Source organism: Canis aureus, chromosome 1 (assembly GCF_053574225.1).
Source record: "Canis aureus isolate CA01 chromosome 1, VMU_Caureus_v.1.0, whole genome shotgun sequence".
Lineage (NCBI taxonomy): Eukaryota > Metazoa > Chordata > Mammalia > Carnivora > Canidae > Canis > Canis aureus.
The window spans coordinates 98,995,660-99,017,231 of NC_135611.1; the positions used below are offsets into that span (position 1 = coordinate 98,995,660).

Genomic DNA, 21,572 nt, shown 5'->3' on the forward strand with positions numbered 1-21,572 from the left:
CCAATTAATGTAATCCACCACCACATAAACAGGGTAGAGAAAAAAAATATGACCATATCCATAGTGCAGAAAAAGTGTCTGACAAAATCCAGCTTTCCTTCATGATAAAAATTCACAGCAAACTAGAAACAGAGGGGAACGCCCTCTACTCCCTCCCTCTGTTCCAAAGAACAAAGCTCTACAAAACTTACAGCTAACACCATCCTTAAAATGAGAAACTAGATGTTTTTCCAGTAAAATCAGGAACAAGACAAGGATGTCCACTCTCACCCCTCCTATTTAACTCTGTACTGGGAGCCGTAGCTAATGAAATAAGATAGGAAAAGGGAATAAAAGATATGCAGATTGCAAAGGAAGAAATACAACTGCCTTTGTTTGCAGATGACATGAGTGTCTATGCAGAAAATCCCAAGCTGGGACACCTGGGTGGCTCAGCGATTGAGCATCTGCCTTTGGCTCAGGTTGTGACCTCATGGTCCTGCAATAGAGTCCTGTATCAGGCTTCCCGCAGGGAGCCTGCTTCTCCCTCTGCCTGTGTCTCTGCCTCTCTTTCTGTGTCTCTCATGAATAAATAAATAAAATCTTTAAAAAAATGAATGAAAAGAAAATCCCAAGAAAACAACAAAAGCTCCTGGAGCTTTAAGTGATCAGAGCAAGTTTGTAGGATACAAGGTTAATACACAAAAGTAAATTGCTTTTCTCATTCATCAGCAATGAACGTTGGAATGTGAAATTAAAAAACATATACCACTTACATTAACATTTTTTAATTTAAATTCAATTTGCCAACATACAGTGTAACACACCATGCTCATCCCATCAAGTGCCCTCCTCAGTGCCCGTCACCCAGTTACCCCATCCCCACCTCCCCTTCCACTACCTTTTGTTTCCCAGAATCAGGAGTCTCTCATGGTTTGTCTCCTTCTCTAATTCATTTACATTAACACTTAAAAATATGAAATACTTAGATATAAACCTAACAAAATATGTGTAAGATCTACATGAAGAAAACTACAAGACTCTGATGAGAGAAATCAAGGAACTAAATAAATAGAGCAGTGTTCTATGTTCATGGACAGGAGGACTCAATATTGTCAAGACATCAGCTTTTCCCAACTTCATCTATAGATCCAAAGGGATCCCAATTAAAATTCCAATCAACTTATTTCATGGGTATCAACAAACTGATTCTGAGTTTATATGGAGAGATAAAGACCCAGAACAGCCAACACAACACAAGAGTAAAAGATCAAAGCCGGAAGACTGACCCTACCCAACTTCAAGACTTTCTAGACTGCTACAGTCATCAAGACTGTGGGGTTTGGAGGAGAGAGTAGATAAACAGATCCACAGAAAAGAACGGAGAGCCCAGAAATGGATTCCTGGAGATACAGTCAGCTGGCCTGTGACAGAGGAGCAAAGGCCATGCAATGGAGGAAGATGGTGCTGGCATATGTGGTGTGGGTCAGACACCCACATATGTGTGCACATATGCGCACACATATACACACATATATACACATGTACACTGGATCATCCAGACACCCACACATGCATGCACATGCACACACGCACACACATATACACATATACATATACATATGCATACTGGATCAACTGGACATCCACATACACTAACACACACATACCACACACAAAGAATGAGAACACAGATCTAATAGCTTTACAAAAATCAACTCAAGATTGATCCTGGACCTAAATATAAAATGCAAAATGATAAATCTCTAGAAGACACAGGAGAAAATCTGAGTGTCCTGGTGTCTTTTGAGGTATGATCACTAAAGACACGATCCATGAAAGAAAAAAACTGATATCCTGAGCTTGACTGAAATTTTTTTAAACTGCTCTGTGAAAGACGCTTTTAAGGGAATGAAAAAATAAGCCACAGACTAAGTGAAAATCTTGGCAAAACATGTATCTGGTAAATGACTAGTATCCAAAATATACAACTCTTAAACACACAATAATAAGAAAACTAACATCTCAATTTAAAAATGGGCAAAGGATCCACAGACACCTCACCAGAGGAGACAAGCAGACAGCAAACAAGCGCATGAAAAGATGCTCCACGTAGCCGTCATCAGGGAAATGCAGATTATTATTTTTTTAATTTTATTTATTTATGATAGGCACACAGCGAGAGAGAGAGAGAGAGAGAGAGAGAGAGAGAGAGGCAGAGACACAGGCAGAGGGAGAAGCAGGCTCCATGCACCGGAAGCCCGACGTGGGATTCGATCCCGGGTCTCCAGGATAGTGCCCTGGGCCAAAGGCAGGCACTAAACCGCTGCACCACCCAGGGATCCCGGAAATGCAGATTAAAACAGGATCCCACTATTTGCCTGCTGGCCCGGCTGACGTCCAGGACACCAACAGCACCTGGTGTGCCCGGCAGGCTGCTGGGGACTTAGGACGCCACCCCCGCTGCGGAAGACAGCTCGGCAGCTTCTCACAAGACCAAACGTGCCAGGGGTGCCTGGGGGGCTCCATTGGTGAGGCCTCTGCCTTCAGCTCAGGTCGTGACCCCAGGGTCCTGGGATCGAGCCCCACATCGGGCTCCCTACTCAGGAGGGGAGGTCTGCTTCTCCCTCTGCCCCACCCCCACTCATGCTCACTTGCTCTTGCTCTCTCAACTAAATAAAATCATTAAAAAAAAAAAAAAAAAAAAAGCTAAACACGCTCTTGCCATTTGATCACCAGGCAAACCCTAGGTGTTGACCCGAACCGGCTAAAAATTTAACTGCACACAAAATCCCGCACTTGGGTGCTTATGCAGCTTTATTCGTAATTGCCGACACTCAGAAGCATCGGAAACATCCTTCCATGGGTGCCGGACACATCAGTCCGGGTCCGTGAGCCCAGGGAGGGTGACTCGGCAGCGAAGGAGATGTGCCGCCAGCTGTGAGAAGCCACAGGGGCGCCTCGCCGAGGGGGGTGGCCAGTCTGCAAAGGCAGCATGGGCCCAGCCATACGGCGTTCCGGGACAAAGGACTATGGAGCCCGTGGGGCTGGGGACAGGGAGGGACAGAGAGGTGGGACACACAGGGTTTCTAGGCCATGCGCCTACTCTGTGTCACGTCACTGCACGTTTTCAAGGTGCACGGGGTCACGACACCCGCGTGAAGCCCCAGGGCGACCATGGGCATCAGTCACCAACAATGTGGCTGGGCAGCTCGGACGGACAGCCGCACCCCCGCAAGGTGTCCACAACAGGCCGCAGGCAGGCCAGGGTCCATGGGGACCCTCTGCGCTGTGCTCTCCATCTTCCTGGAATCCAAAACCACTCTACAAATAAAGTCTATTTTCTCCATCAGACAGGAAACCTGCACGCGTGTCTGAGAGCCGTGAGGGCTCCTGGCTGGACAAGTGCTGCCCCGACAGGAACCCCGAACGACGGGAACGCCGATAAAGCCTGTGGCAACAGCATCAGCACAGACACCGCCGCAGGCAGGTACTCTGGAGCAGGACACGCCACACCCACCGCCTGCGGGAGGCTCACGGCCGCCCACCCAGGGTTCCTGACACCACGGGTGGGGCCGGGGCTCCGGGCCCTCAGCCGCCCACCATACCGCTTGGTCTGATCCCCAGACCACCCCTGCCTTCTCCCACCTCGGGGGTCAGCTCATCTTGAGTCCTCCCCCTGGGGCTCCAAGCACCCCCGCGTCTGTTGCCCGGAGTCCCTCCAATCAGTAAAAATGTCCCCTTGGCCAGCGGGTATCCAGGTGGACCGTGGGCAGCCAGGCCGCATCCTGGGATCCTGTGCATGCCGACCGGCCCACCCTGAACCCAGCCATGTGTTGCTCGGGTGACTCATGCTGGGCTCAAAGTTGGGGGCCCGAGCCAGGCCCACACGCAGGACCCTGGGGAGGCCCAGGCCAGTCTCCCGGAGGCCAGCCGAGGGCGGGAAAGGCTTCCTTCTCCATGCAGGTAAGGGCAGGTGGACAAAGGTGCAGGGTCTGACGCAGGACAGGCCAGAGGGACTCGGGGTGCACCCAGCATGCCCCAAACCAGGCGGTGGATTATGGGGGATCCGGGGCCCTGCAGGTGCAGCTCTGGCCACCAGTGCAGTCCCCAGAAGCTCAGGTGAGGGCTGGCCCGGGAAAGCCCAAGTGACAGCCCATGACCTCTGCTGGGAGGCAGGAAGAATCCAGGGACAGCAGCATTCTGGGGGCTGGGGGTCAGGACAGACTGTGTCCACTGTGAACGCCCTGTGCTCGGCAGCTGGAAATGCCCAGCCCCGCTAGGGGCCACCTGTCCCTCCCCTCGGCTGGCCAGCCAAGTGCTGTCAGGTCCTGGGGGGCAGGTGGGTGGAGCAGGGCAGTGCCTGTCTGTGTCCTGGGGCCCAGGGCACCAGCACAGCACCAGCGCCACTGCCAGCCCAGCCGCCTCCAGCCCAGGGGCCTCCGTGTCCATGCCTCAGCTCCCCTCCCCATCCTTGCCCCAACCAGTCCGGGCCACACGGGGGTCCCTCCCTGATGATGCAGCCCAGGATCTGGGACAACCGGAAGCTCTGTCTCCCCAAGACCCCCGGGTCTCCCAGCGCCCCGGCGGCCTCTGGGGGCAACATCGCAGGCCAAGAACCACACATGAGTCTCAGACCCGGACCCTCTGCTCCGACTCGGCCCCAGCATGATGTCCAAAAGGGGCGGACTCCCGGCAGCCTGCCCGGGACATGCAGGCCATGAAGGCCACAGGAACAGGACGTGACGGCCACCTGGGGGAGCGTCCTCACGGTCCGCAGCCTCTGCCCCCGGAAGGCCTTGTCCAGCAGGCACCGAAGCCGGGTGGTGGCACAGGCCCAGACCCAGGCCCAGGCCAAGGCGGCGCTGGCTGGGGAGGGCCGCAGGCAGGAGGCCACCAGCCATCCTAAGGGTGCCCCGTCCCCGGGAAGTGACACCAAGAGGCAGGTGCGCCCTGACCCATGCCCCCAGCTCAAATTTCCAAACTCAGGAGCTGACCAGGGAAAGCAGCTCCCCTGTCCTGTCCCAGCAGAGGCTCCTGAGAACAGAAAGTCCTTTCAAATTTCAAATGACTTCAGGGGGGCGGGGGGTGAGCTCAAAAGCATGACGGTGCTCACGGGCACTCACACAGCACGAGACATGGTCACACAATCTGCAGAACACTGAACTTCTGGAAACGAACAGTGATGCTAAAATCTGAAACTCTGAGAACACTTTAAGCAACAAATCAGACACATTTGCTAGACGCTGTGGTTCAGGGGGAGGCAGACTTACAGGGCCTCCGCCACCCCTGTCCCGGGCGCCTGCGGGTCCTAGCTGGGGACGGGTGGGGCCGTCTCCCTCCTAGAGCATACTGGGACCCCAGTCCCTCCCACACACCCGCCCACCCCGTGTGCTGGGTTCCCAGCTCAGAGTCCCTCCGGGTCCTCTCAGGGCCACGCAGACCCTCCTGCCAGCACATGGCACCCAAACACCGAACTCAGCCTCCGTACTCGGCTCCTTTCTCCTTTACCAAACCAGCAAGCACAGTGGAAGAACCAGGGGATCTGCCGTGTGTGCAGAGGGTGGATCCCAACCAGCCCAGGAGACAGGAGCTGCCCTCAGTGGTCTAGGGTGCCAGCACTCTGACAGCAGACACACCACTCCCCTTACTGTCACTGCCACCGCTTCCACCCCAGCGCCACACTCCTCGCCCACCACCACCCAGTTCCAAGGGCACAGGTGCAAACCCACAGCAAGGTAAGGGGGCACAGGGTGAGGCCAAGAGGACAGCACCGGGTGCTGCTTCTCAGGGAAATGCCCTCCTGGGTCACCTCCCAGTGACCACATGTCCTTTGCATGGGGACCACTGCCCTGGGCCATCTCCTGGGCTCCCGGCGGCCATGCTGCCTCAACACCCCCTGTGGCAGCATCCAGAAGGATCACCTGGGCCAGCACCTGAGAGACAGGCCTGGCACCTGAGCACCACGCACACCACGAGGCAGCCAAGTACGAGCCGGCCTCCGGGGCCCTGTGCTGGACGGCGCGAGGAGGCCCGGGGTCCTGGGCCTTTTGACGGCCAGGAGGAGCCAAGCCCAGCAGGGCACCGCAACGCAGGGGGCTTGGCAGCAGTCATTATGGGGGCGGGGAGCACTCCATCAGCCCCCGGGAGCCCCATGGGCACCCTGTGTCCCTTCCACGGCCTTTCTGGAGGGCTGAGAGCCACGTCTGGGAGAAGAAGTCGGCAGAGTCCCTGCAACCACGGCTCTCACATGCACTGGGTGTCCTGCCTATCCCACCACAGCCTGGTCCTCACCGTCAGAGGAGCGGGCTCCCCAGCATGTGGTACCCCAGGTGGGTCAGGCTATCCCTGAGATAGCCTGGGAGCTATCAGGACTTCTGGGCCCCAGGTGGTGGTCAGCAGCCAGTCTGCTGGGCCCCTCAGGGCGTCTGGAAGAGGAGGGCACCAGGCCAGGTGCCCTCCAGTGGGGGGTACCCTCAAGCCCATAAGGCAGCCCAACTCCACAAACCCTGTGAGCTGTGAGGCCACAGGGGCAGGGCCTCTGCACAGGGACCATCCTACTCCCCCCCTGTCCTCCTCTGGGTCATAAAGTAACGTGCGGTCATGGACACGAGTCGGGGGCACAGGCTGGTCCACGAGCCGCAGAAGAAAACACTCAACCCTGTGGACGTGGGCTTGCTTCCTCCAGGTGTTCGGTGCTCAGTTAGGGATGCACACCAGCTCTGATGCGCTCCGGCCCCAGAGCCCGGGTCCCCAGCCCGTGGCCTGCCAGCCTGCGGGTCTGGGCTCTTCACATATTACCTCCCAGTTCAAACCCTCTGCCTCTGAGACCTGCTCCCGCGGATTTCAACAGGCAGTCCACGTGGAGGATGCGGTCCCTTTAAGAATTAGACGCAAGTCTGGAGAGTCTACTCCAGCAGTTTCCAGGGAAACCATCCCTGAGCAGCAGAGGGACGCCCCTGCCAGGAGCTCAGAAGCCCCTGCCAGGAGCTCAGAAACCTCAACCCTGTAGCCCTGAAGCCCTCACCGACCCACAGCCAGGCTGCCAGACAGGTCAGTGGCCCGGGCAAAACCAGTCCAGGTCATATTAACAGAAACAGAACTCCAAAGCAAGGGAGGGGAGGCCCAGCCCTCCATCCCCGCAGACCCCCGCTGGCAGCGCCCAGGAGGCCGAGTTAGGTGGCCCCGGGTAGCCTGCCGCCTACAGGGAGTAGCCAGCCCCCCAGCGACAGGCAGCTGGGCCCCCAGGGCTGCTGCACCCGAAGGAGCAGACACGGTGTGGCTGGAGGCCTGTCCCGTTGCAATACCGGGTCCACTCTTTGCACTCGTGTTTAACCGCACATGAACACATGACGAGAAAAGCAAAGACAGGACATGGAAACCTGGTGGTCAGGACTGTGGGGGGTGGCGCACCACGGCAGCCGGGAGCTTGGGGGAGGACATGCTGAGTGTCAGTGTCCCACCTGCACTTAGGGGACCCCGGCTGCGCACCGGGTGGTCCTGAGGGTGAGGACACAGGCAGAGCATGGCCCCCACAGTGCAAGGACCCGCCCCGGCACAACAGGGACAGCAGCAGGACACACGGGCAGGGCACACGAGCAGTGCACATGCCTGGTGGGGGACGTCCACCGCGGGCAGTGCGACTGGGAAGGCTCCGGAAGGCCCCACAGGGTGCTCTGGCCCTCCAGGGTGCTCTGGCCCACGATGCTGACAGGGCAGCCCCAGGGGCCAAGGGGGTCCCAGCAAGACACCTCCTCCAGGACCCAGTAGTACCCACATGGGAGGTGCTACGTGGTCCCCAGGGACGGATCTTCTGGCCCACAGGACTCGAACCCAAAGCCCCTGAACCCAGAGCATCAACAGGGAAGCACGGGCAAGGAGGCAGGGTCCTGGCGCTGCCTCCCCTGCCCCTCAGGCCTCGGGACCTCCCCCCGGGAAGGCTGCTGACACTGACTCCTGACCCTGCTTCCAAAGGGGCCTCTGGGAGCCGTGGAGGGGGCCTGGGGTTGCAGAGGGGGCCCAGAGTCACAGAGAGAGCCTCCGGGGGCCACAGAGCAGGAAGCGCAGGGCCAGGAGGCGGTGCTTGTCAAGTCCGTCTCAGGTCTGTTCTCCCCGCCTCCTGGGAAAGCACAGGGCCGCTATGAAAAACCCCGGGGGCAGGGACGTGGGCCCTAGGGACATGGGCCCCAGGATGGCCGCTGCAGACCCACATGACAGCAGGAGAACATGGGACACGACTGCTCGAGGATATGACAACCGCACCCTCCGCCCTGGAGGGACACACATGGATGTGTCACCTAGGACACCAACCTGAGCAGGACACAAAGGCCCAGGGAGTTGGGGGACCTGCACAACCCACTGCCCCTCTGACGGCCCACGCCTTTGGACCCGCACCTTCCCGTCACCAACGTACCTGTCAGGCACAGGGGTATGAGGACAGGTCACCTAAAGGCCAGGACTGTCCCTGGGCAAAACCGGGGGAGCCCAAGGTGACACACAAGCTGAACGTCACGCAGGAGGCTGGCAGACAGGATGCGGAGGGGACACAGAGGGGACATGGAGGGAATGTGCAGGGGACACGGAGGGGACGCTGGCCAGGTGGTGCAGCAGAACCAATGTCCTGACCCCGCAGCATGCCCAGGCTCCTGTGGCCTGAGGGGCGGAGGGTGGCATGCAAGCTGAGCAAACACGAGTATGTTTGGGTCTCAGGAAGTTGGAACGGGGCTGGTTCCCGGGAGAAGGCAAGCTTTCCAGGACACACACTCCGTTTTAAAACGCCACCTGCTCGTGTTGCATTTACAAATCCAGCCCAGCCACCGGCCACCATCTCTAGGTGAATAGAGGCAGGTGTTCTTCATCCCAGGAAACGTCAGCTGCTCTGATTCCCACCTGTCCCCGGGACGCCCCCAGGCCTGCAGGCTGCCCCCCGCCCCGTGTCCCATCTGGGGACAGTTTCATGTATTCCTGAGTCCTTTCCCTGCCTGGCCCCAGCTCCAGGCCTTCACACACACCTGAGGGGAGACCATGGGGCGCCAGGTGACCAGTGTGGAGGAGCGCATGGCTATGGGGAGGATGGAGAACGTGCGCTGGGAGCAGCAGGGGACACGGGTGGGCAAAGCCAGCCCCCGCTCCTGGTCCCTCCCTCACCTCAGCCCAGAGGTGCCCCCGAAGTGAACCCTGCCTGATATGGTGACACTGCCCTCCGGGCCCCACAGAAATGTCACAGTCTGGGGACCGGAGTCGGGGGGGGGGGTGCCTGGTGCCCGAAGTCAGGCCCAGGGCACCTACTGTCCTTGAGGGGAGCCAGGTGAGGGGCCCCAAGCCCTAGTCCCACACTTGACCACAGGTGCTCACCCCTGCCTCGGCCTGAAATACACGTGCATGACCTACCCACCAGCGTGCAGCACCCAGCAGGCAGGGCCCCACACACAGCGTCCACATGGACCACTCAAGAGTCCTCACCGTGCGAACCCACCACCAGACCCAGGGGCGGCTAGGGCTCCACCTCCAGGGCGCAGATGGAGCCGAGGGTAGGGGCGGGGCAGGAGCAGGGGCAGGTACACTCTGACCTCACCAGGCCCGCCAGGGCCAGGCTGTCAGCCTTCCACCCAGCTTCCATCATCCATCCCCCTGGCCCCCACCAAGGCTCCTTCTACCCTCCCTCCCTCCCCCTTCCCCTCCTTCCCACCCCCCTGCCCGCTCCAGGTTCCCCCACCCCCCACCCCTGCAGCACCAGCACAGAACCCGGTTAATCAAACCTCCGCTAGGGAACGTCAGGCTCTGTCCTGATCCTACTGAGCCGGGGATAAAATGGGAACTTGTGGCCCTGGCCCACACCCCAGGGCGCCTCCCCACCATCGTCCCCCCTCCAGCACATGGTGCTCTGGGTGGCCCCTGGCCAGCGCCCACCATCTTAGCACCAGGGTAGAGGGGAGCCGGGCAGCGGATGACCTGACGCCGCCTCATGTGGCAGGCAGGAAGCCACCCCAAGGGCTATTGCCACCGGTGCCTGAGCCCCAGGGACCCGGGGCTGCCTGCAGCACAAGCCAGTGTGGCTCTCGGGTCAGGGCAGACAGGGGCCCCGAGTGGCCCAGGCGCTGCAGAACAGGGACCACAGCCAAGGGGTGCCCGGGGCTCCGTGCACACAAGTGGCAGGAAACGCCCTCACCACCCGGTGTCCCTGCTGTCACCACCTCATTCCAAAGCAGCTGGGGGACAGCACAGGGTGCCAGATGTTCGGGACTCCCCATGCCCAGGGCAACAACCCTGGGCCTTCTACTAACTCAACAGAGGGCTCCAATGCGGCCCCGCCTGCTTGATCCCCAGGGGTCTGCGGCGTTCAGGAAGCCCCTGCGCCTCCCCAGCCCTGTGCTCCCAGGAGGCAAACGACGACATCAGGCCACAGTTTCTGGATTTTTCCAGGATGCCAAGTGTCACACGGCAGGGAGATGGGGCCCGAACCCCCGAATCCGTATCCCCTCTGTGGCTGAGGGCAGGCCAGCTGGGAGGATGGTGAGCGGGGCCAGCTGGGAAAGCCCTGCGTCTCCAAGGGATGTGCAAGGATTCCCTGGAAGCACCATCCCAGGCCTCCCGCTCACCCACACTGCCCTGACGGGGTGTCCCGGAGGAAGCCAAGTGACAGTCAAAGCAGCCAACCTTCAAGGGGAGCTGTGAGCGTGTGTGTTCTGTCGTGGGACGAGGTGCAGTCTGGCCTGGGACCACTAGCCCACGCGGGTAGGGGGATCGGAGCCACATACCCGACCCCAGGGCCCTCCCAGGGCACCATCCATGCTCAGTGTCCATACTCTGGCAGCCACGGGAGGAAGGAGAGCCACCTGTATCTCTGTGTGAGGCAAAAAACGGGACCCACTCCCCGTGCACACGGCCAGAGACAAGGCCAAACTTCCTGGGGACACTGGACCGCCTGGCAGGAACTCATGGTTCAGTCAACAGCCCAGGCTACCATCCCTGGGGCAGGTTCTCTGTCCTCATGACCCACTCAGCCCAGGGGGCAGAGCTGACCCAAGCTGCAGGTTCAGGGGTCAGCCTGCCTTCTGGGGTCCTGGGCTGCACCCCCACCTTTGCTGTCCTGCCCACCAGTACTGTGGGAACCCCAAGAATGTCAGCAAGGCATTGGGCAGCATGGACCCAGCAGCGGGCCTGACCCCCCACACCATAGCTTCCTTGGAAGGGAGGAGGCTGAAGGACATAGAGACCCGTGTGCCCCAATACCCCATACACAAGTGTCTGGAAGACACCAGAATGTGACAGAGCCAAAGCCCAGCCGACACGGGCACCCCTCCCCCCCCAAGCGTGTGGACACAAGTGCCACCAAACGTGTACACACCCCCGCACACGCCTGAACCCCTGCATCATGCACACGCCTCATGCTGGACATTCAATCACTAAAAGGTGGTTTCTTTAAACAGGGATAAAAAAAAGTACCAGCAATGAATGACCCGAAAAGGAAGTTCTAGAAACGATCCCACTTACAACTGCAGCCAAAGGAGTAAACCATGCGGCGGTCTGCTTCATGGAGGCATGGTGGATTCAGAGAACACCGTGAAGGAAACCAAAGACCTAAATCTGAATAAATGGAAAGACACCCCGAGCTCTAGGATCAGAACACAAACCCGGTTCAGAGGTCAGAATGCCCCATGGTGAGCCATCTACAGGCGCAGCGTCTCCCCCGTCAGATCCCATCGGCCCTTTCTGAAGAAACAGAGGCCAATCCTAAAGTCCCATGGAATTGGAAGTTCCGAACAGCTGAAGCAGTATTCATAAAGAACGAAGCCGGAGGTCTCACACCTCCTGTTCAAGCCTGCTGGAGCTACAGTCAGCAGCAGTGTGACTGCTCCAGACCAGCGAACGGAATGGGGCCCAGACACAAGGACTCGTGTACGAGGCCAAATGGTTTCCAACGAGGCTCTCAAGACTTTCAACAGCAAAGGAACAGCCTTGTGAACAACAGGTCCTGGGATGACTGGATGTCCACTTGCAAGTAAATGTAGGTGATCTCTACCCCAAATCATATAAAAATAACTACATCAAAAACCAAATGTAAGAGTTAAAATTCTAAAATTCTTAGTGGAAATTAAAAGGGCAAATATCTGTCACCTTGGATTAGACATTGATTCTTAGATACGACACCAAAAGCAGAGACAACAGAAGGAAAAAGATAAACCAAATATCGCCTAGTTTAAAACTTTTGTGCATCTATGGACGTTGCCCCATACGTGAGAAGACAGTTCCTGGAAAGGGAAAATCGTGTATCTTTTAAGTGCCCAGAACATATAAAACACTCAAGCAATTCAACAATAAAAAATCAAATAATTCAATTTCAATATGGGCGAAGGATTTCAACAGACATTTTTCCCAAGGAGGCAAACAAAGGGACGACAAGCACATGAAGCCACGCTCACCATCATCAGCCATGAGGACAATGTCTATCGACACGATAGAGAATCTACTCCATACCCACGTGGAGGCCTGGGATGTATAAAGTGGGAAATGCCAGGTGTCAGCAAAGACGCAGAGGAATCCAATGGCTCCCACGCGGGTGGTGGGAACCCAGAATGGCGCAGCCTCATGGACAAGAGCTGTGGCCGCCTCGACAGGTAAACACAGAATAACCGCAGGACACAGCAATGTCCCAAAGGAATGAAGGGAGGTCTTCCAACAAATATTTGCACACGAGTGTTCATGACGGCTCTATTGACGACGGCTTTGGTGGGAAGACCCAATGTCCATGGAGTGGGTAAACCACCCTGGTCTGCCCACTGCACGACGCCAGAGAAGCGTGGACAGGAGCCACCCTGATGGACTGACAGCCATGCTGGGGGGAAGAGCCACACACAGGTTCCACGTGGTAGGATTCCCTTCGTAGGAAACATCCAGAACACCGAAATCCCCCGAGTCATGGGAAACTCAAGGACAGCTGTCCAGGGATGGGGGAGCTGTTTAAAGGGTTCAGTTTTCTTCTAAGGTGACGAAAGCATTTGGAAACCAGACAGAGGTGGCAGTGCAAAATTCCCAGCGCACAAGATGCAGTAAACCCCGCACTTTCAAACACTCAGCACCACGTGTACATCTCACTCCCAATTAAAAATAAGCAGCAACCAAGACAAAAGTTTGGTTTCTGCACACAGGCCACACATGTGGGGGCACAGCCAGCCTCTGCTACAATCCCAGGTTTCCTCGCAGGAGACAGCGCTCACAGGGTGGTGGGCCCTCGCCCCAGATTGGGCTCATTCAGCAGCACCCAGCCACAGGGCTGAGGACCAAGTCGGAGGAGGAGGAGCAGGGCCCAAGGCACAGCCCTGAGCAGGCATGCGCAGGGCGCTGGGCACAGTGGGGTCGCAGGGGCACCCCCAGGGACTCCCCACCGCAAAGGTGCTTCCTTCCGAGCAGGTCTGGGAAACCACGGACACGGCTGCAGTGGTCAGTGCCTACCATTTGCTCAGCCTCAAGCCAGACTAACGTAAGCTGGGTGCTTGCGCCTGCCAGGCTTGAGGACTCTCACTGTGGCGTGAGGGGACGAGGTAGCCGACTGGCAGGCCACTGTGGGACCCGACAAACAGGACTAAGCGTGATGCCAGAGCCCCTCCGAAGGGCTGCAGCCACATTGGCCAGTCAGCAGCCCGCCAGGGGCTCTGCTTCCCCCCCAGGACCTCAGTGCAGGGTTCTCCCGGTACATCCCACTTCCTGGCCGACACTTACCCTCAATCTCCTCATTCTCTTGGGAGAAAGTCCTACCATGTGGCCAGGTGCTCTGAGCACAGAGGTGGGGGGGGGGGGGCATGGCCCACCGGAGAGGGTGCCCGGGCAGGGGGCCTTGCCTAACTGCAGGCCAGGCCTGAGCCTGAGTGACCCCGACAAACCCGAGCTGCAGGACGGAGGCCATATCACACATGCCTGCAGCCCACTACTTCCAATAAAAGCAATACCGTGGTGATGACAGCGAGCCTGACTCCAAGGACGGAGGAACGGGGCCTCCACTGTGCCCTCGAGATGCAGGCAGGACACTGCCCCCATCTCCTCAGAGCCGCTTTGACTCACACACTGAGCACTCCTGGTCCCAAGATGACTGTCTCCCCAACTAACCCGTCACACTCACCTGGACTGCATGGCCTCCCAACACCCAGGAAGCCCCAGCTCGAGGACGTAACTGCCACCTCCGGTGCGGAGGCCACGGTGTGGAAGCTTGACCCTGGTGGGCCCTTTCCCTCCCGTGCACATGTTTCTCGCTTCTTGGGGTGAACAGGGCCAGCCAGTGGGGGCCGAGGACTCCCAACAGGGCTCCACCCCAAGAGGGATAGGTGGGTGGGATAAGGACGTGGAAGTACCCCTAAAGCCCACCAGTCCTGGGATGGTGAGCCCAGAGCAGGGGCCCCTCGTGGGGAGGAGCCCAGCTGCACACATGGACAAGTGGAAATCAGAGTTGCACGCAGATCACACCCGGCCTGCCCACACCTCTCACCTGGCCTGGCTGCTGGGCGCACCCGTGTCCCCCCACATCTCCACGACGGCCAGAGGAACCCTATCAGGTCGCCCCTCCACTCCTGGGTCAGGGGCCCCATGGGGCTCCCAGCCCTGGTCCCATGCGGCTTCCATGCCCCACAGGGCTCTCCCAGGCTGGCACCAAGCTCCTCATATCCAAGTCTGTCTCGGGTCGAAGAAACCCCACAAGAGGTGACGGATGTGCCTTGTGACCCTGGGAACCTCTGCAGCCAGCACCTCAACCCACGCACAACACGTGCCCAAAAACATCTACCGAGAGACAAAAAGGAAACTTGTCGCCCAAGGGCATGCACCACACCTCCGGCTTCTGAGCTCCTTAAAATCAATTTTACTGTTGATGCCTCCAGAGCCCCTGGAACTGACGGCTGACAGGGACCGGGAAGCCTCGGGATGTGTGGCACTCTAACACATTCATTCCCGTTTTCCACCAGGGTGGTGACAAGGCAAGATGCTGGTCACTCCCTGCAGCAGCCTCGATGCGGCTGCGGCTGCAGCAGCGGTGGGGACACAGGCCCTAGGGGGCTCCGCAGTCCCAAACCTGGGAGGCAAGTCCCCGAGCCCACAGGGCACCACACTTCCTGCCAGACACACACGACAGTTCGGGAGGCAGCTGGCCACAATTCCCTGCCCCAGGTCGAGGACAGCGTCCTGAGCCACGGTGCGGGCCGTGCAGGCGGTGCGGGGGTAGGCCGGCAGGACGGCAGGGTGCCCCGGACCCAGGAGATGGGGTGCCACCCGCTCCTCCCTTCCAGCCCAGCCCAGCAGAAAGGCTTCCTGCAGAGGCCAACGTGCCCTGGGAACAGGCGGCACTGCGAGGACCGAGCTGCCCCAACAACGTCCCTGCCTGGTGACACCACTGGGACCCTCCCGGCAAAGCCTGGGCCCCTGTGAGTGTGGGTGACCACAGAGACCCTTCCCAGCCTTCCCCAAACACGGTGCCCTGGAGGGACGTGACAGATCACAGGTGGGACAAGTTGGAGCCTGCCGCCGTTTAACGGTTATGTTTATTTTTACAGTACCTCTCCTGCAAGTTACACTAATGTGCTATTTCAGGGAATGATACAAAATTTCCTTCTAAAAGAAATATTCAGGAGACTGAAATGCACCCTTGGTCCTGGAACAGAGCAGGAGCAGTCAGGGAAAGTCAAACCTGGCTAACAGCCCGCTGGGGCCTGCCCCATGCTTCTGCCTCAGTTTCTGTGCTTGTTGCATAGTCTGCCATGATGCTACCTTCAGAGGAAGCAGGTTGACGGGTCTATGGACACGGAACCACTTTGGTAACTCTTTTAAGTCCAAAATTCTCAAAAATAAAAAGTTATAAAGTTTTCAAAAATGAGTTGAGGCACGCCTGGATGGCTCAGTCAGGAAAGCGTCCAACTCTGGATTTGGGCTCAGGTCGTGAGTTTAAGCCCTGAGTCGGGCTCCGCACTCACTATGGAGCCTGCTTAGTTTAGGTATCCCTGCACCCTCTCCTCTCTAAAAAAAAAAAAAAAAAAAAAAAAAAAAAGAAAAGAAAAGAAAATGAGGCGAGCTGTCGAACCCTAAGTAAACAAGAGGATGGGGAGACATGGATCTGGAGAGTCTGGGGCAGCACAAGCAGCATATGGCACCCTCTCATCACAGAAGAGGGGGTCTGTGCAGGGGCAAGGAGGAAGGGTGCCCAGACCCACCCCTGGATCCTGTGAGCCCCATCTCGGCACCTGCCCCAAGTCCCCAGGGAAAGCTATGTCACGACTCATTTCTGAAAGGCCCTTGACAATGTGCCCAGGGCAGGAGAGGAGCACGGCCCCGTAGACCCCAGGGCCACCCCATGTGCGGAGCAGTGACTCCAGGCTGATGAACTAACCTGTGCCTACACTGGATCAAATCAAAGCCCTCCCCTGAGAAATGAGGAGTAAGGAGATAAGGCTAAACGTACCCTGGCCAGTCCAGCAGATCCACCAGCTCTCAGCCCCTCTGCCCGGTCTGCCCCCCCACCACTGCTGGGTTCCCCCCCAACCCCACACCCCCGTCTCAAAGTCTAGTTCAGACCTGGCCTGCCTTCCCAACCTGGCAGAGAGGGCTCCTCGCAGCACAAGGTCTTTCCAGGCCTTCCATGGGGCCTGGGCACCCAGGCAGCTCAGTCGGCCCTGGGAGAGGAGGGGGAGGAGGGGGAGGAAAGAAGGAGGGGGAGAAGGTGCAGGAGGGGGAGGAGGGGAGGGCCCCCATAGGCTGGCAGCTCAGGGTCAGCTTCTCAGCATCTCTGGAACTGAGTAGCCCTGAAGGATCAGGTGGCAGCTCTCACCCTTGGTCCGGCCATGAACTTGGAAGGGATGCCAGCTGGTGGGTGTGCATGCAGGACCGTCCTGGAGAGTCCAGAGGCAGCCCCCACACACCTCTGTCTGCCCCGGGTCTCTGCAGCCCTGGGAATCCACAGGCAGAAAGGCAGCCCCCGAGGCCCCCTGGGAATTCAGGAGGTGTCCCTGCCCACACCAGTGCCCCCCCCTCGTCCCGGGGTCCCTGCCACAGGCATTGCGCTGCCTCTCTCCACCGCCTGGTACTGACCAACCAGATGTGGTCCTGTCACATCTGGCTGCCTGGCTCCCCAACCTGGGAACCAGCGGAGCTACCGGCCCATCCACCCTTCAGGGGAGCGGGAGAGCCAAGGACTTGCGGACCACCCACCAGCACACACTCCTGGTCGCCCCAGCCCGGCTGGTGGAGCCCCGGAGGGCACGGGCCCTGGCCATCCCTGGCCACCCCTGGCCGGCCCTGGCCCCTGTCCTGTCCAGGCCCAAACACGTGAGAACCTGTTGGAGCAGTTTGGGCACCGTGAGCATCTCTTCTTCCTCCTCCCCACTTACTTCTGGGTGGGAAGGGGCCTCGCTCTGAAAACTAGGCCCGGGGCCAGGTCACAGCCAGGGGCCCAGGCCGGCCTGCGGCACCCACCCGGCCCCGAGAGCACAGGTCAAGTCGAACCGGGCGCCCCCCAGCAGAGGGGGGAGCAGGAGAAGGGGGGCCCAGCCCGGCAACCCCACGGAGCCGTGGGGTCACCCACCCGCGGGCCAAGGAAGTGGGGTGCGGGGGGAACCCGCCGCCCCCCCGCGTGCACACGCACACACACGCGCGCGCGCACACACACACACACACACACACACCGGCCCGCGTCCCGGGCTCCGGCTCCGCGGCGGGGGTGGGCGCGCCGGACCCCCCCCCCCCCCGGGCCGCCCTCCCGCCGCGGCCGCCCCCCACCCCCCCCCCCCCGCCGGGCCGCCGCTCGCGCCTCTCCGGGGCCCGCGCCCGCGCCGGGAAAGTTCCTGCAACTTCGCGGGGGAGGCGGCGGGCCGGGCCTGGGCCTGGAGCCGGCCTCCCCGCGGCCCCGCTGTCACCGCCGCCCGCGGCGCCCCAACTTCCCGGCGCGGCCCCCGGCCCGCTTTGTGCGCCGCGCGAGGGGCGCCCGCCCGCCCGCCCGGCCCCGGCCCCCGCCCCGGCCCCGGCCCCGGCCCCGGCCCCCGCCCCGGGCACAAAAGGGCGCGCGGCCGGCGGGCGGCGGGGGCCTGCGGCCGGCGGGCAGGGGCGGGCAGCGGCGGGCAGCGGCGGGCGGGCAGCGGCGGGCGCGCGCCGGGGCCGGGGCCGGGGCCGGGGCCGGGGCCGGGGCCGGGGGCGGCGGGGCGGGGGCGGCGGGGCCGGGGCGGCGGGGCCGGGGCGGCGGCGGGCCGCGCGCTCACCTGCCGTGGAACCAGTCTTTGCAGGCGTCGCACTCGATCATGAAGCGGGTAACGTCGTAGGGCAGCCGGCACACGCAGTACACGGGCACCGTCGCCATGTTCGCGCCGCCCGCCCGCCCTCGGCCCGCGCTGCGCTCCGGGTCGGGCCGGGCGGGCCGGGCGGGCCGGGCGGGGGGCCGGCGGCCGGGCCGGGGCCGGGGCCGGGGCCGGGGCCGGGGCCGGGACGGGGCCGGGGGCGCACGACAGCCCGCGCGCACCCGGCCGGCGCGTCCACACAAAGCGGGGCGCGCGGAGCAGGGCCGCGCCGGGAGCCGCCCGCCGGCCCCGGGGCGCAGGGCGCGAGTGTGCGCGGGGCCGGGCCGCGCGCGGGACACAAAAGGGAATGGACGCGCGGGGGCGGCGGGCGGGGAGCCGCGGCCCCACCGAAGGGACCCCCGGCCGCCGAGCGGCCTCTACGTCAGCGCCCCGGGTGGCGCCGCCTCCGCCCGCCGGCCTGGGCCGCCGCTCCTGCCGAGGAAGGCGGGCCGCGGACCGGGGGAGAAGGCGGGCCGGGGACCTGCCGGGTGAAGGTGGGCCGGGGGAGCCGGGCGGGGGGGAGAGGGAGGGGTGAGGGGAACCGGGGGGGGGAGAGGTGGAGTGGGGGGCTGTGGGGGAGAGGGAGGGGCGGGGGGGCCGTGGGGGAGAGGGAAGGGTGGGGGGGAGAGGGAGGGGTGAGGGGACCCGGTGGGGGAGAGGTGCGGAGGGGGAACCCATGGGAGACCCCATGGGAGAGAGGTAGGAATGGGGGGAGTTTGTGGGGGGAGAGGAAGGGGGGACCCTGGGAGAGAGGTGGGGTGGGGGAGCCCATGGGGGACCCGGTGGGGGAGGAGGGATGAAGGAACCAGGACCGGCCTGGGAGGGGGAAGCAGGGCACAGGGGGGAGCCCCTGGTGTGGGGAGAGCCCTTGCACCATGTCCTTCCCGACAGGCGGCCAAGGAATAATGTGGCCGCGACCTTCGAGCAGAGGGACATGCCCATTGGTGTCTCCCGCATGTCCCCCCCCATCCCTGTTCCCTGACCCAGGGTTCAGCTGCCCACACAGGACCCCTGTAGGAGTGCTCAGTCCCTGCAGAACGGCTGACATAGGCTCCCTGCCCTGGAGCCCAGCCACCCATCCATGTGGGCCGCCCCCCCCCACGACACCCAGGATCGTGCTACAGGCCCCCGAGATGCTGCTGCCTGGCTCCGGGCCCTGTGGCCTCCTGGGTGGTCAGGCTCCTGTGAGGGTGCCCCGTGCCCCTCTGGGGGTGCACTAGGGAGCCTGCCTATGCCCTGTGCCCTCCTCCTGAGGGTGCCAACTCCCCACCCAGGGCCTCCTGCCCCACCTGTGGCGACTCAGCGAAGCCCTCCCTCCTCTGGGGCTAGCGCGCCTGACATGGTCACCCACCATCCCCAGTGAGGGGGGCCTGGCTGCAGCCTGGCAGTGCCCCGGCTGGGGCGGTGGGTGGGGGGGAGAGTGGAGAAGACACTGGGGACTGAGCACCCATATCCCCCACCTGAGCCACCGTGGCCACTCGGCCCTCTCCATCCCTCCTGGGCCAGGCGCACAGGGCCCCAGGAAGCACCTGCCGTTGCCCTGGGTGAAGTAGTGCAGGTGGGGGAGCTGCATGTGCAAGGAGGCTCGAGGGCCTGGGTGCGGTGGCCTGGGCGCGACTGGGTGACGGTCCCCCCCCATGGTGCTGACTCGCTCACAGCAGCACTGTCCACCTCCACCCCTGCCGTCCAGCAAGGCCAGAGACTCCTGGAGGCCCCTTGGGGCCAGGGAGGCCACCCCCACTGGGCAGCCCTGCCCGATTACAAATGACAATGTCACCAGCGCTGGTCAGAGGCTTTCCGGGTGCTGTGCTTCGTCGTTTGTAGCACCCGGCGGCCAGGGAAGCACGGGAGCAGGCACACAGGTGGGTGTCACAGGGCCACTGAGGCTGGGAGCAGGAAAGCCCCCCGGAGGGGAGGGACCATTCCCGTCACCCAGCCCTGCCCATCCGCTCACGTCGCAGCGTCTGGAAGGCTCTGCACACGTGCTCTTCTGCTCCTCGAAGGTCCTCGGAGGCTGCGAGCTGACTGCACATAAAGTAAGCACCACATGGGCCCCAAAGGCTCTGCGTGCTCACCCTCCAGAAAGCCCGCCTCCCCTCCCCATTCTCCTGTCTCTCCCTCATTTCCTCAGCTGCGCGTTGAGCACCTGCTGTATGCCCTGCCATGTTGCAGCGCCCACATTCCTGCTGTAAAGGGCATGGTGACACGTGTCCCACTGCCCTGGGGGGACCAGCACAGAGGGGAGGGCCTGTATTGACCCAAGCTCACAGGCCACACAGAGGGGGGACCCAGGAAGCAGGGGGCGGTGGCCTAGGGAGGCAGATGTCCCCTCCCACTGCGGCTCTTCCACATGGTCGGCTCTTGGCCTCCGCAGCCACCACAGCCACCACGTTCCTGGGGGCACAGTCCACTTCCCTCCACGCCCAGCACACGGGGGATGCATCTGTGTAAGCATCAAGACCTCAGCACCCCCGAGGGGCCCCAGGAGGGTGGGCACCTGCAGCCAGCCTCGAGGGCAGGCCCTGCTCTCACCTCCTGGCCCAGGGGATCCCTCCCTGTCCACAGGGTAAGCAAAGGTGGGCTGGCCGCTCAGCACAGTGACACAGGCTGCGGCTCACCAGCTGGCCCTCTCCAGGGCATAGCCCTGTGGCAGGAAACGCGCCCTGTCATGCAGCCATCACCCCTGCAACTTCTGTCTTCCCACCGAAATCCCGGTCCAGGTAAACACTGCCCACCCACCCCACCCCCATCCCGCCCTGCTGCCCACCACCCTGCTCCCTGTGTCCGAGCACTTGACTGCTCTGGGGGCTGGTGGCGGTGGGGCCTGTGCAGACAGGCCCTGTGACGGGCTCACTCCACGGGCTCCAAGCCCTCCGGGCTCACCCAAGCCACAGCAACTATCAGGACTCCCTTCCTTCGTAAGACAGGGTGCTGGTCCCTCCTGTATCCAACCCATGCCTCACATGTGCACCACTGTTCAAGGACTCCCGGCTTGTTCCCACTGTTTGGCTGTCGGGAATGATGCTGCTGTGAACGTGGGCATGCAAATACCTGTTTGTGTTCCTGCTTTTACGTGTGTGTATCTGGCAGTGGGCTTGGTCAATCATACAGTGTGTCTCTCTCACACCCTTTGAGGGGCCTCTGCACGGTTCTCCAGAACGGCTGCACCGGTTTGTGTGTCCACCAATGGCACGAGGGCTCCCCTTTCTCTGCATCCTTGCCAACACCTGTTGTCTGGTTGTGTGTGTGTGGTGTGCTCACTACTGCTGTCCTAATGTGGCTGCAGTGCTA

The 21,572-nt window shown here is 61.2% G+C and overlaps 1 protein-coding gene across 2 annotated transcripts in view; it reads right to left on the reverse strand.

The window, feature by feature from the left end:
* PHF2 (PHD finger protein 2) overlaps positions 1–18,363 on the reverse strand; it is a 66,976-nt gene extending 48,613 nt beyond the window's left edge. The window contains exon 1 of one of the 2 annotated variants that reach the window (XM_077910911.1): positions 18,207–18,363. In XM_077910911.1, coding sequence (XP_077767037.1) covers positions 18,207–18,304 — 98 coding nt within the window. In that variant the 5' untranslated portion in view covers positions 18,305–18,363. Of the gene's footprint in view, positions 1–16,783; positions 16,930–18,206 lie in introns of those variants that run through there. The other variant, XM_077910912.1, reaches the window with a different exon arrangement.
* Positions 18,364–21,572: the final 3,209 nt, after the last annotated feature.